Source organism: Phyllostomus hastatus, unplaced genomic scaffold (genome assembly GCF_019186645.2).
Source record: "Phyllostomus hastatus isolate PE091 unplaced genomic scaffold, TTU_PhHast_1.1 phas_contig_5, whole genome shotgun sequence".
In the NCBI taxonomy this organism is placed as follows: Eukaryota; Metazoa; Chordata; class Mammalia; order Chiroptera; family Phyllostomidae; genus Phyllostomus; species Phyllostomus hastatus.
Genome location: NW_025333897.1, coordinates 5,877,395 through 5,892,497, shown reverse-complemented (window position 1 = coordinate 5,892,497; position 15,103 = coordinate 5,877,395). Strand labels below are relative to the sequence as shown.

The following is a 15,103-nucleotide window of genomic DNA, read 5'->3' as shown; positions in this document are numbered from 1 at the left end:
GGACGGAGGAGACACGGGAGCCGCTCGCGCTGATCACGGGGACAAACAGTGGGGTCATGTGAGGAGGAGATGCCGCCGCCGCCGCTGCCGCTTTTCCTGCAGCCGCTGCCGCCTCCGCCCGCCCTCCTGCCGGCTCGCAGCGGCTCTAGGCTCCGGGACCCAGCGCGGTCGCCCCCCGTCCGCTGCACGCGGCACTCGGGCCTTCTTGCCCGAGCCGCCGCCGCGACTTTTTTTTTTTTTTTTAACCCGGCCCGCCCTGGACGGCCGCCGCCTCTCCCTTGGATCTGCGGCTCTACCGTCAGCCGCCCGGCCTGGCCCAGTCCGGTGGCGAATCGCTGCTGCAGCGGCCGCCGCTTTCTATTTTTTCCTCCTTTTTTTTCTTCCTTTACTTGTGCTGCGCGCGCGCGCGGCGGCGGCGGCGGCGGCGCGAGCCCCGGGCCGATGCGCGCGCGCGGGGGGGGCAAGCCCCGGGGGACGCGCACGCTGTTTGTCTCGGATGCTGGGCGGGCGCGCGCCGGCCTGGGTGCCTGCGGGGCACGGGGTCGCTGCCACTCCTCGGGGCCGCCCGGGTGGAATGCGGCCCCGGATGGAACGCCAGGGGCAGAGGCTGACTGTGGGGTTTGGGAACTATATAGTCAGGAGCTGGGTAAAGTGAATGAAGTGGAACGGGAGAGGAGCGCGCATGCGCGTTCCCGGCATTCATGTTAAAGTACGCGAAAGTGGAAGCTCGGGGGCGCATGCGCACGTCGGGGCGGGGCTGGAGCGCGCACGCAGAGTCGGGCGGAGCGAGTGTGGGGCACGTACTCCCTTCCTAGGGGAAAGCGAGAAGGCCGAGTTGGTCCTTTCCTGCTGGCCCAGAACAAAAAGTCCCGGGAAAGAAGGGCATACGCGGTCTTGTGCAAACACAAACGGTAGCTCTCGGGGCTCCGCACTTTAGGCAGCAAAACAAATGCTTCCCTCCGGATTTAGGCCTTGTGATCACATATTTTATTATACTTTTGAGTATCATCAACAGTTCCTCAAATTGAAAAAAAAAGTACAAAAACTACATACAAAACGAGATCAGACGACTAAACTTTCCCGACTCAGGGCCAAGTTCTGCAAAAGAGAAAGAAAAGAATGTGAGCTCGGTAAGCCTGGATGAGAGCGGCCAAGAAAGGTCTTAAAGTCAGGGAAGGCTGTCCACTCACCTTCCTAAGCCTCCGCTCCCGTGAGGCCTGGGAATCAGTCTCAGAGTAAGGGGGAGGGGCAGGTGGATAGTAGGCCTCCTCTTTCTCTTCCTCCCTGTAAGGTCTCCTTTCTCCTGGCCCCTTTTTCCTCAAGGCCTCTTCCAAAAGCCTCCCATCATATTGGGGGTCCCCGGACCTAGAGCTATCATTCCGAGGGTCCCGGGAGCGGTGGTAGCGAGACTTAGGGTCAGTGTAAGGGCGGTCACTGGGCCTGAAGTCATTGAAGTGGGGTTCCTGGGAGTGTGGAAAGCCCCTTGGGTCTTCCTGGTCGTAGAGGTCATCACGGCTGCGGCTTCGTGGGGGTGCGTAAGCTCGGCCTCTCCTCCCACTACTTGGGGGAGACCTCCTCCCCGATTCTGCAGAGCCTGGCCGTGTGAGGTCATCCAAAGCATCCACAGAGCGGGCCCGGGGCCGACCAGCCCCCCAACCACTCTTGGGCCGCTCTGTGAGGGGCTCTTGCTCCCACCTCCTGGGGCTCCGAGGGGACTGTCGACCCCATTCCTCATCCCGGATCGGGGTGAGGGCAGGGCCCCTGGAAGGCCGAGATCTCCAGTCGTCTTCATGGAGGGACGTGACTTCACTCATGGCTGTAGAGAAGGGAAGTGTCACTGACTGCTAGGTCAAGACTCAGTGCCAGGCACTCTGGGTCCAGGAGTGTCACCATTTGGCTAATACACTCTACAGAGCCCTAGGCTTTACATTTGCTAAGGGTGATATGCAGCATTCCATACATCCATATACTTCTCACTATGGCCTCAGTAGGGAAGGAGGCACTATGTCCAGGGTTTGCAGCAAGCATCCCTGGGACAGGTAATCAGGGAGACATGCTTCCCACCTCCCCTCTGGAACCCCTCAAACTCTTAAGGCTTCTCACCCCTCTCTACACGGCCATTTAAGGGGCCAGGTCGAGAAGGGTCAAAGTTGGCCAGTTCTTTCTCCATGTAGTACAGGACCCGCATGGAATCATCCTGCTGGCTGGCCTGAATTCTGTAGCCACTACGGACTTCTAGAGACAAGAGATGGAGGTGATCAGTTTAGGAGTTGACCCAGCCTCCCACCCCTACAGGTATGTCCAACTTTATAATGCTTGGGTCTTACCAGAAGTCACACTGCTATCTGTGTCACGAAGCAGGGGTACCTGGGAGCTACCGCCACCTACTGGAGTAGACTGGCTGTCAGTAGCTGCACCTCCTGGAGCAAAGCCCTGCACTCCCAGCACCCTCCCCCATCCCCGATTCCCTCTTTCTTCCCACCCCACACCCCTCAGTGCCCAAATACCTAGCCCACCCCTGCCCCAGCTGCTCACCAGAGCTCACCTGAGCTATTCTTGTCGAAGTCTCCAGAGTATCCATTGTAGACAGGGCCCATGGGAATCATGGTTGCTGGGGGTGGGGTCTTGGCAGGGGAGAGGTAAGCATAGGTGCTGGGGGCGTAGATACTCGGGACACCTGAGGTGGCTGCTTTGCCAGCTGCATACACTGGTAGGACACACACAGCATGAGACAGTGGCCAGGAGCCATACTGCCCTTCCATTATAAAAGGTCTGGAGGAGCATGTGCCTGTACCTTCCCCCCACCTTCCAGTTGTGGAGCTACCCTAGAGACTTTGTTTCTGCAAGTTCATTATCTTCCATGAGGCCAAACCTCTTATGTGAGTACTTACAGAGCTTTGAGGACAGTGTGATGGTTTGCCAACATTTGTTGAGATTTTACATAAAATCCCAACTCTGTAGCCACCTTATCAGAAGATGTGGCCACATGAGGCCTGCACTCTTTCAGAACAACAGGGGCAAAGATGCCTCTTTAGATAAAGCCTATGTGCTGGACCCATAGGCCAGCATATTCATGTCAGCAGCTAAACCCCAGCTTTAGAAAAGGAATCATCTTAGGAAAGGTCCCATACCTGCTCCCATCTCAAGCCTGCTAGGTGTTCCCCATAGGGTCTCCAGATCTAGCTGCCAAAGGGAGTATCTCTAGTGTTTCCAGCTCCTGGGCTGCACCCACTCTCGCTCTGTCTTTGTCCTCTCCTGGTCCTTGGCTTAACAGCTCAAGGGAAAATCCTTGCTGCCTTCCTCCCCAGACAACAAAAAGCTGGGTTTTGGTAGCTGCTCTTGCAGCAGTCACTACACCTAAGCAAACTGCTTCTTCCCTGGGCCTCCAACAGGAAAAGGTGGGGTGGGAGGAGATAGGCTCAGGAAGATAGGCTTCACTTCTGATTCAGTGGGGAAGCAGAAGACTCAGTTGGAGAAACCTCCAGCACCTCAGGTAATTGGCTGTTTTATAATTTGTGGTGGGAGCTGCTACTCTCAGATGGCCCAGGAGGGCTGTGGAGTAATACAGCCTCTGACAGGGAGTTAATGGGGCCTCGGTTTAGGGTAACAGGGACTCGGAAGGAGGGGATTTACAGTCCTGGCCCTAGCCCTAACTTAATTTGTGGGGTAATTGCAAATTTATAGCCCCTGGGGGTCCTTCCCAAGTATTGGACTAACATCCACCACCTTAGCCAAAAGCTCTCAACTAAAAATGACAAGAAAGGTAATGGCTAGCATAAGCCCCCAGAGAGCAGTGGATTTTTTTTTTTCAGAGGAGCGCTACTTTGGGAAAACACTCTGCCCACCAGTGACCATAAAATTAAACGGCATGGATTGAACAGAAACTCTGCTGAGTACTCAGTGTTCCCTTCATGCTCACGACACCCCATGAGGGAGGGACCTTGGACAGAAGGAAATAGGCTCAGAGAGGGAACACTGCTTGTCTGGGGTGCGAGCGGCAAGGCTCTGATTTGCTCTCTGGCCCTTGGTCATTACTGATGCTGTCAGCAGTGATGTCCAATGGCTAATAGGTGTGGAACAATTTACATAGGCTGAGCCCTGCACTAAATGCTGGACACCAGTTTCTCATATTCACCCTGTAAAGAGGGCTCTGCCATAGCCCCATTTTATAGAAGAGGAGACTGAGGGGAATTCACTGGGCTTCCAAGCAGATAAGGAGGTAAGTTAGGCCTCAAACGTCCACCTGCCCAAGCATGCAGACAATCACTTGTGATTTAACTGTTTACACTGCTTGGGCTGTGTTACACTGGAATTATGGCATGTAAGCTTTAAACATTAGTACACAAACATCCATCTGTCTGTAATACATGGGTCATCTTTCCATCACCCGTTTACTACTGGTCTAGAAATGAGCAGGTGCCATGAGAGGAGCTGGTCTCTCTCTCTTTGGCCTCATGTTCAAGGTGCTCCTCAGGTGTAAAGTTACTTGTTTCTAGCTGTCAAGATCAAACAAAGATATGATGAACTTGACCATGATAAAGAAAAGGTGAAAGTGTTGAACTTACAAAAGTATGATTTCATGGCCCATTTTCACTGCAAGAGACTAGATATCATATACATATGAAAGTGGCCAACATAAACATCCATGTCAAAGTTGATGAAAACAGTCACAAAAACTTCAAAAGAGCTGAGTGCAGAGGTGCTGGATTACCCCAACTGTGCCTGCAAATGGGCACTGGGGCCTCGGGGACGAGGGGAACTCCCTTTCCCCTCTCCAATTTCGTTTGCTTCTTACCCCCTCACCTCTGGTCCCACTTCCATTCCCACCCCTCCAAGTGCCACTCTGATGTGCTAGGTGTTTTTAAACATAGTATCTGTGTAAAATCCAAGTGCTTCTGTGGATGGGTTTTTTAAAATTTGTTTAAATTATGTGGTGCTATAATCCCAGTTTGGTATCTTACCTTTCACTTAAGATTTTATTTTTTAAAAGGAGATTTACTTTCTAGTGTCTGTTTTATACTATTTGAAATTTTTTACCATGCATATACATTATACTTTCAAAAAAAACCCTCAAAGATTCAAAATAAATGGAAAGTTGATGTGAATAAAAGTCTAAATCAGCTGGTCCTCCTTGGCCCACTTCCTCCAAAATCGCTCAACTCATAACCTCCAGACCAGTGTAACTCCTCCCCTTGGACCCAGGCACATTGTCAAGTGGGTGTGGTCACTCAAGGGGCACTTACAAGCCTCTGGGCAGCAGCACCTTTCTGGGCAGCAGGGGCACCTGACGTAACAGCAGCAGGTGTGTGGGCAGCACTGACACCAGCAGATGCCCAGGAGGAGGAAGACAAGGAAGACAGCCAGGCAGACCACAACCACGAACAGCCAATCTGCAGAGAGATGGGAACAAGCCCTGAGCCAGGAGGCCCGGGCAGGAATAGGGACACAGGCACAGCAGGGCAGTGCAGAGATGGAGTGAGTCGAAGCTATTTTCATAGTTCTCCAGGGAAGCTGCACCCTGCTGGCATCCCCACTGTCAGACTGCAGGGCACAGCAGAGGTGTGCCCACTCCTCTACAACCCAGGGCAATCCCAAAGTCAGGGAACTCACTCTGGGCTCATGAGGGCAAGGCAGAAAAGGAGAGGTGATCTGGCAAGAGCAAGACAGGCTGTAACCTCAGAAAAGGGATAGAGCACCAGCTGCCCAGATCCCAAACCCCAGAAAAGCACTACAGGCACCAGTCACAGGAGCCTCCTGCCTACCCCAGGCCCATCCTCAGCCATCCCTGCCCACCCCAAAGCTCAGAGCCAGGTCACTGGATGCCAGAGTTGAAGTCAGGCAAAGTTAGTGGGGGTCCCACACAGCGAGCAGTGTTTGGGGTGGGGGAGAATACTTAGAAGCAATGAGTGGTGTATAGGGGAACTCTATGCCCATACCTTCCATGGGCCCCGCCTGAAAACCAGGTAAGAGCTCAGCCACCCCTGAGGTCCTGCCTGGAGGGACAAAAGAGAGACAGATTATGCTGGCAAGGGCCAGCCCAGGCCGTCCCTCCCCAGAAGCCCAGCTCCGGGCTTATCAGGGTGAAGGTGTGCCCTGAAGCAGAGGACAGGTTAGTGACCTAGGAGGGTCACAGCACATGGTTCCTGCCCTCCACCCCCACCCCCACCCTTGTGGGTCTCATGCCACAGGGGATTCTGTTGTCCAAACACGTCCAAGTACATTCCCCATGGGTTCTGAATGCATGACCTCAGTTTGGGCACTTCCATCTTTTCCACATACACAGGTCCTACTGCCCCAAAGGGTTGCATGCCATGTGGTAAGGACAGTCCTGTTCCATCAGGCATAGTAGGCAGTGTCCTAAGCCCTTGAAAATGTTTTAATTTCATTTTAAGATCTGAAGAAAAAAATGTAGTAACAATAAATACATAATAACAAATTGTCTTTATAGCAAAGTAATCATAAAATATGTATTTGTTTTAATGCAGAGAAAGAAGCCCATGAAGTCAAAAGTACCTACAGCCTCTAAAAGTCAGTGTGGTCCTGGTTCTTTGACCCATGAGGGTCCTACCTGGCTCCATGCATTCCATCCCATCCACCTGTTTCATGGGCCAGCTAGTGCCTTCCCTCAGGTGCCATGGCTGCTCTGCACCCAGCAGCATATCACTGGGGCATGCACACACCCAGCTCTCTGCCAACAAAACTTCTATGCAGAGCTCACGCACTCCATGCCCCATGCCCCACTGAGGGGGTTTCCACCATCCAAACCAGCAGTTCTCAAAGTGTGGTCCTATCGCCAAAGCCAAAATAATTTTCCTAATAACACTAAGCTATTATTTGCCTTTTTCACTCTCGTTTTGTCAGGGTGTACAGTGGAGTTTTCCAGAGGCTCTGTAACATGGGATGACATACATTATTGCTTTGATGGTAAGGGACTGTGGCCTTGTGTATCTTGCTTTAAACATTTTCTGGTTTCAATGTCTAAGCCATTGAACAACTAAAGATATAACCCACAAAAACTCTTTTGAGATCCTCACAAATTTTTCAGAGTGTAAGTGGGACCTGAGATTGCATTTTGAGAACTGCTAATGCAGATTGTGTATCTTACTAGAGGACGCGCAGAGGTTCCCCAGGTCACTGGTGTGTGCATTCTGTGGGCTGGTCCGAGTGCCCTGCAGCACGCTCCCCCACCCTGTGTGCTCATTCACACATGCACTTCCTTGCAGCATGTGTATGATGATGGCAGTGTATGGCCTGGCAGCATCTCACAAATAGCATGTCACTCAAGGCTATGTGTTGGCTGAGAATAGAACATCTGGCTAATGGCAAATCCTTTCCACAAGTAGCAAGGGGGCTTTGTGGCCAGACAGGGGCTGCTATTGGCTACCCTGCCCTGCCCCTGGGCATCTGGAGGGGCCAGGCCTGAGGGAAGCACTCACTGTATCAGCCTCGAACGCCATCCCAGCAGGGTAGAGGACAAGGTTCCTGTGATTTGGCAAAGGCCTGTGGGATCAGATGTGGCCCTGGAGATGTGACAGGCCCAGCTTCTTTTCAGTTGTACACATCATCAACCCTCCTTGCTCACTACCAATCAACTCTGACCATTTCTGTATTTTTTAAAAAATGATCCCCAATTCCCTCCACTCTTAGTTCGGCTCTGGCTTACTTGAGATGTCTGCCTAGGGTGTGGGGCACAGATAAGCCCAAGTGACTGGTGGTGCTGTGAGGGGAGAGCAAAGCAGGCAACAGAGCCCGAAGAGCGAGCTGGAGAGCAGAGGGAGACATACAGAAGTGGGAGAAAAGGCCCCCTTTCCCCTTCCCTTCCCAGGCCCTCAGGGACCAGTCCACTCACCCAGGACGATGAGCTCTGCGTAGGCCTCGTTGTTCCCCTGGAGGTCCTGGGCTGAGACCACAGAGCAGTAATACACACCACTGTCCCCCCAAGCCGTCTGGTCAAAGGTCAGGTCAGCATCTGTATCAGGAGGAGAGTGTGAGGCCACTGTAGGGCAGGCTGGATCCTTCCCCCATGGGGCCAATGGGGAAGGGGTCAAGGGAATGGAGCTGCAGATGCACCAAGTAACAAAGAGATAATTCATACTAGGCACTGCTTCCTCTCAAGCTCTGTATTAAACACCTGACATGGGGTAGTTCAAGAAATCTGAAGTGGACAGTGTAACCCTTCCTTGTTTGTAGATGAGATGACTTGACCCACCCAAAGTTGTCCAGATCATCAGTTGTCTTGACTCCAGGGCCAGTGCTTCAGACTTATAACCACCCTCTTCCGTACCCTCTCAAAGCAAAAGTTTCCTCCCCCAACATGAACTACCAGGAGCCTGGTATAGGGCGGGATGTGAGTATAGGGTAAGGAGGCAGCTTTAAGGTCAGATTCCAGGGATCAGGATAAATGCAGGCATGAGAAAGAGTAGGGGGCAGGGTGTGAGTGAGGGAGAAAGACTTGGAATTTCTCAGTTCTTTAATCCATCCACCCACCAAAAGCCCCCACAGTCCAGGGTCAGACCCATGGCTTGGGGACGCTCAGGTCTGAAGCAGCCCGGGGCAGGGAGCCTGTTAATTACACCAGTAATGAAAGTCTTTCAGCATTTCCTGTTGCCTCTCTACTTCTCAGGCCCTAATTATTACATCTCTTCAGCCATCTACCAGTGTGAGATCCAGGGGACAACTTCTCCTGAGGCCCATGGAGCACAGCAAACAGGAATACCCCCACAGCCATCAGGCCAGTTTCTTCCCAGATGCTCAGGCACTCTGACCTGCTTACCACCTTGCCCCACATACCCACTGCCCTTCTCCATGACGGCTGAGGGTAGTAACTGTTATGTCCAAGTCGGCAGCACCTGGCACCCACTAGTGAGTGCCAGGAATGAAAGGACCACAGCTTTCTTCCTTTGGAAGACCTTATATCCATAGAAAATTCCTCCTTTCAATGTCTACCCCTACCACTCACAGGGCCCTTGGCATGATCTGGCTACTGGTTACACCAGCCTCATCCCACCCTTCTCCACTCACTAGACTCTGGACACCCTAGCCTCCTCACTGTGCGCCCAACATGCTGGGCCCACATCTGCCTTGGCTTGTACTCATGCTAGTACTTCTGCCTGGCGCTGTGTTCTCAGATCTTCACAGGCCTGGTTCCATCCTGCTCACACGGCTCCCCCACCCCACTGCTGAATTACATCAGCTGGGTTAGGGGCTGAGCACCCCTGATCCTACCCAGGAGAATGTGGGCTCCATGCAAGCAAAACCTGGTCTGTTAGTCACTGCTGAGTCCCCAAGTGCCCAGGACACAGGGCCTGGCCAGGAACCCAGAAATGAACCCCTTCCCTCCTCAAGCTGACCTCCCTTAGCTTTTGTTGTCTATTCCAGCATTCTAGGCACATGGTGATACTCAAATAAGCCCTTGATATATCCAGTATTCAGCACATACTTATCGAAACAATACTATGTTCTGGGGAGTATCTGAAGCACATGGTAAACTTGAGAGCATCAGTTCTGAGTGACTGGTGGGTCCTAAGGTTCCCCAACATCTTTTCAGAGGATCCCAGAGATCAAAGTTACTTGCATAATACCTTTTCCACTTAATCTCTGAATGTACTGTGGAGTCTTCCAGAGGCTACATGACATGTGCTATCACACCATATATTGAATGCAAAAGCAGTTTTGAGAATCCAGTTTCTATTCAGCCAGACTTCAAGGAGATGTGCAAGGAGATTACAGTGATGATACAATGTTCACTGAAGTTTTTTGTTTTCTTTTGGGAAATACAGTAGTATTTTCATTAAAAGTATGCTATGCATATTAACCTATAAGGAACTTATCATTATTTAAAATATTTTTTAAACTTCTCTTAGTTTGCTAGCTATAAAAATGAATTTCTTTGAGGGCCTCAGTAATTGAGAATGAGAGGCCAGCCTTGGCTGGGTGGCTCGGTTGGTTGCATTGGTTACAGGAGCATTGTCCTGTACACCAAAATGGTCGCAAGTTCGATTCCTGGTCAGGACACATACCTAGGTTGTGGTTTTGATTCCCAGCTGGGGTGTGTTTGAGAGGCAACCTATCGATGTTTTTCTAACATTGATGTCTCTCTCCCCCACTCTCTCTCTCTAAAATCAATAAACATAACCTTAGGCGAGGATTGGAAAAAAGAGTATAGAGGCCCTAAGACTAACACGTTGAGAACCCTTGCTATAGACAGCAGATGTAAACCTGCCCTTACAGAGCTCAGATCTTAACTGGGAAAGAGAAGTAAATTTAAATCTATAGCATATCAAATGGTGACAGGCAATACAGATAAAACTAATAGGGAAGGCAGACAAAAAGTGCCAGTGTGGAGGTGGGGGTGTGCAAGGTGAAGCAGGTGACCTCTGGAGCAGATGTGAAGGAGTAGAAGACATGGCTCCCCTCCATGGTCACATGTAGCACCAGTTACTGAGTTCTTACTATGTGCTGGTCTCTCTGCATGTACTTTCACTGAATCCTCATGAAACTCTTCACTATTGTGCATTCTCCCAAACTCTTTAGACTATCCAGAAAGCCATCATTTCCCCACCCTATCTTTAAACCAGACTCTGACCACACCTCCCCCAAACCAGAGCTCCAGGGCAGGTCCCCGCCCAACGCTGAAGAAGTAGACAGGAACCCCCCGCCCCGGCCCTCACTACAGTGAAAGTTTATAGGCTCCTGTGGCCTGGACCTGGGCCTCCATGTGTTTTGTTTGTCCTGCATGATATTTCCAAAGCCCATGAAAAACACGGATTTCCAACTTCTTTTGATCAATTCTAAGGCCTGGGCCCACCTCCTTCCTGCAAGGCGCACCCTGTTGCCAGTGTGTATTTCATCTGGTCCCAACACCCTGGGCTGGGCATTGCTGTTTTAGATGCAGGGAGAAGACACCAGGTCCCCAGTTTGGAACAGAAGCTGGTCCTCTGGTTCCTTATCTGCACACAGCAGGGGCAGCTCTCACAATCTTGGGGGTCCATGGGCAATCTGGTCCAGTGTAACTGAGTGGGGGGAGGGGTAGTGAGGCACAAGGACCCCATGCTGCCTGAAGAGATAGAAAAAGGACTCCTTTGCAGGCATCCCACGTCACCCAAAGCAGGGAAGAACGGAAGGGGGAGTGCCCATCCCTGACCTGAGAGACTCTGAGGCTGAACCACCATTATGGTTTGCTCAGAACTACTTTCACTAAAAATCTGATGGCTGGTGACCCTTGGAACACCACAAGAGAGTCCACTTTTCTCCATTCTCAAAGCTGAAATGGAGGAAGCTCCCATGGCTACTGGGTTTCCTGAGAGGATGTGCATACAATGGACACTCACAGCCTGTATCAAACAGGGGCCCACATCAAAGCAGCTTGAAAGAACCGGGTCTGTGAGGCCTCTGGAGCATGAAAAATCTGCCCTAGCTACAGCCTGAGGGTAACTCTGGAATTTTGGACTCAGCAGAGGTGCGATTCCAGCCAGCCTTCCAGGGCACCCTCAGTACTTGGGCTGTCCTGACAGGGCTGCTGGACAGTCAGTCACACCTGGTCCTGGCTGGTGGGAGAGGTAGTTGAGATATGGGGGAGGGAGCTAGGACAGGTTAAACCCCCAAGAAGCACTCTGTCCTCAAGAAGAGCAGGATGCTTTAGACTGAGCTGCCTATGGAATTCAGTGTAAGGAGGTTGAGTCCCTGGACCCTTGCCTTGTGTTCGCGATCTAGACAGAAAGAGGGGAGGGCTGTGCCCATGCCCTGGTCTCTTGGGGTCTACAGAGGGACGCTCCCTTTGCCCCTGTGCTCCCATACCCAAGATTAAAACTCCAATCTTGTTTAAGACAGTGAAAGATAAATCCATTAAGTGGGTGAGCTTTCACTCCTCACTCCCTCCTGCTCATCACCTTCCTTCCTGCCCTCTAGATTTATTAGGACCCAGTCCCAAACCCCTCTTCAAATCACATTCACAGAGGTCTTAAGGTATGCACCCGAGTCACTGCATAAAGGTCTGTTTTATCATAGCCCTTAGTACTCTCTAATATTCTCTTATTCTTTCTTTATCTGCTATTTACTGCCAACTTCACCCCACTACACTAGCACATCACCTCCTTGAGGGCAGGGATATCAGATGTCCTCATCACCACTGTATCCCCAGTGCCTATGACAGCACCTGGCACTTAGTAAATGCTCATTGAATACCAACTGAATGGATAAATGAATGAACAACTTCCCCACCACCCCTTAGTCCCAATAAGCACTTCCTATCATTAAGCAGCATTAAGGTATAGAAAAGGACTCTCTGGGCTGCCTGGGTTCAAATCCCAGCTCCAGCTCTTTGCTAGCTGTGCACCTAGATAAACTTCTTCACCTCTCAGTACCTCAAGTTTTCAAGTGTAAAATGTGGCCGTGAGGACTCAGTGATGTGCAAAGCAAATCATGGACTTTCTCCATTAAAATCTCTGACCCTTTGACTTCACTATGACCTCCTCTGTGAGCCCTTTGCAAAGGAGTTACCAGCTTAGACACTAGACCTAAAGTGACTGACTTAGAATCCTAGCTGTTACCAGCTGTGTGATCCTGTGCAAGTCATTTTGCCTCTCCTCTCTGAGCCTCTGTAAAATGACACTCACAGAATCTACTCACACAATTATAATGTGGTCTAAACGAGTTAATCCACATAAAACTGTATTAGAGCCTAGTGCATAGGGGGTACTTTATAAATTGTTATTTATGTAAATTTTACTTACTATTGTCAGTAGTATTAGTATTATAGAAGCCCTGCCTCTCTCTCCATTACCCAGTGTTCTTATTTCCAAGCACTGGACAATATGTGTTGTATTTATCTTGTCTCTCTCACTGCATTTCGAGCTCCACGAGGTAAATGATTTGATAATTTTCTTTACTCCAGTATTTCCAGAGCCTTGAACAACACCTATATATGTTAGGTGCTCAATACTTCTTTGCTGTTAAGGGGATGGATGGATGGATGGATGGATGGATAGAAGAAAGGATCCTCCCTTTATCAGTCATTTCAGACACTGGCACTAATGAGCCTCACTTGGGTGCACACAAGGGAGCTTGGTAAGCCCGTCCCCAACCCCATCCCCTGCCTTCTCCCTGGCCCTACCCAACATACTTCCTGTTATAGTGATCCTCCGGCCCTGGTAGTAGTCTCCCAGAGTCACGGCATTGCCCTGCTTGGTGGCCACAACCCTGACGGTGCGCACGCTGTCCTGGCACTCCACATAGGGGTTGTAGCCCGGGTTACCAGCTGCCAGCTGGGCATTGAGCTGGTTGTCAACACTGGCTGGAGAAAAGGCGTCAGCAATGCGGTCCCGGCAAAAAGACTTGTACTTCCAGATCACAATGGGTGCTGTGGGAGTCGTGGTCAACTGGTAGGTACAGGGCAGGGTCACAGGCTGGAAGAGGATCACCACGTGGTAGGGGTCTGACACAGTCACCTGGATGGCACTGATAGGGGCTGAGGGCAAGAGGAGAGTCAGTAGGGGTCACTATGAGCTCTGGAAAATGCTTCAGCAGAAATAAGTAACAACACTTGTCACCAACTTCACACTTACAGGTGTATGGTTTTATGGAGACTGGCACACATTATTTCTTAATCCCCAGGACCCGTGAGGAAGCTCCGATAATCCTGCCCATTTTACAGACCCATGGGACTGGTGTGGCACATGCAAAGACAGGTTTCCTGGAACCCTGTCCATCTCTCTTCCAAGAGTATGTCCTTTGAACCACCCCAGCCCCCTCTTCCCCTAACCATTCTCTCACAGAAAGGGCTCCTCTCTGTGGCCCATACAGGCAAGCCCAAATGACCACCACAAAGTGTTGGAGGCCTCACTTTAAAAACCACAATCAAGGTTCCCAGTTACCCCCACTTTGGTGGGTTGGGGGTTAAATTTTGGAGTTGTTTGAATAAACTGCTTTGCCATTGTAGTAGCTAAAACTCCACAATGTGTCCATTAGCTTCCCACCTTACCTTACACAAAGCCATCTCAAATAAACATGCCAAAAGTGCTTGGAAAAGATAAAATTCCCCCGATGCCTCCTCCCAAACATCTGATCCAGTGAAAGTTTGCCAGCATAAGATTATTTCAAACCAAGTCCAGAAGTTCATCTCACCAGACCCTTATGCACAAATACTGCGGAGCCCAGGGGACATGGGTGGGGAATTCCTAATCCCTCACTCAACCGAGGCTTGGGCACCGTTTCTCGATCTCTCCCTCAACGACGTATCTGATTCAGCTCTCAAGTGCCCGCTCCGCGCTACCCCAAGACTTAGAAATCTCCGCGTGCGCTCAAGTCTCCATCCTGGCCTTTCCCAGTGGTCCCATCACCGCTTCCCTACAAAGAGTTCCATTCTCCTTGCCACTCCAGGGTTGGCGGTCTCGTAGTTTCACTTCCTGCTATCTCTTAACAAGGACGGGGGAGAGCTTCCAACGCGAATGGCAGAATTCCCTGCACACTGGCACACATAGGATCTCCCGAGAACCCGGGGATCGAAAGGTCCTGGTCCTTCCGATCCCCCTCCCCCAGCTCTCCTGCCTCCTCCGCGGTGTGGAACTTTATTCATCCTCCTTCTATTATGCGCTCCCGCCCTTCCGTGGCACTAGGGGCCCCGCTCTCCGTACCTGTGCACAAAGTGCCTAGAAAGAGCCACACGAAGACGACCGCGCCCCAATCCGAGGTGCCCAGGTAGGAGCCCAGCAGCCCAGTCAGCCCGCGGGCCACTGGCGCCATCGCGGCAGTCCGGGCAAGTCCCGTCGGCTCGTCCCCTGCGGAGTACCAGGAGGGTAGGGGGCGCGGCGCACACCAAGGCTGGGAGGGGTGCGGGCTCCTCCCATTCCCAGTTCCGTTTTTCGTCCCTATTCCAAGTCCACACTTCCCAGTTCTAGGGCTTCAGTGAACGGAAACAACGTGGATAAAGAAGTCTTTCAGCTTTCGGGGAGATAATTGCCTGACTCACTGGTTCTCCAAGTCACTCTCCCCCCTGCGCACTCTGGAGAATGGATTGGCCCAGGTACACAGGGCGAGAACAGAGGGCTGGGCAAGGGGGTGGGCACCTTGCAGCGGAAGGGGCTCCTCCACTCCTTGCCCGGAAGTG

The 15,103-nt window shown here is 51.5% G+C and overlaps 1 protein-coding gene across 4 annotated transcripts; it reads right to left on the bottom strand.

Moving 5' to 3' along the window:
• Positions 1 to 964: 964 nt before the first annotated feature.
• On the bottom strand, positions 965 to 15,023 carry LSR (lipolysis stimulated lipoprotein receptor). 4 transcript variants are annotated; one of them, XM_045846911.1, is made up of 10 exons: positions 14,631 to 15,019; positions 13,121 to 13,465; positions 7,850 to 7,969; positions 5,937 to 5,993; positions 5,244 to 5,390; positions 2,546 to 2,707; positions 2,328 to 2,384; positions 2,104 to 2,235; positions 1,191 to 1,816; positions 965 to 1,098 (listed from the first exon to the last, which is right to left on the bottom strand). In XM_045846911.1, the coding sequence occupies exons 1-10, from the start codon at positions 14,737 to 14,739 to the stop codon at positions 1,063 to 1,065; spliced, it is 1,791 nt and encodes a 596-aa protein (XP_045702867.1). In that variant the 5' UTR covers positions 14,740 to 15,019; the 3' UTR covers positions 965 to 1,062. The 4 variants fall into 4 exon arrangements, with proteins under 4 accessions (XP_045702867.1, XP_045702866.1, XP_045702868.1 ...); XM_045846910.1 differs by having other exon boundaries at positions 2,328 to 2,387; positions 14,631 to 15,018; XM_045846912.1 differs by lacking the exon at positions 5,937 to 5,993 and having other exon boundaries at positions 2,328 to 2,387; positions 14,631 to 15,007.
• Positions 15,024 to 15,103: the final 80 nt, after the last annotated feature.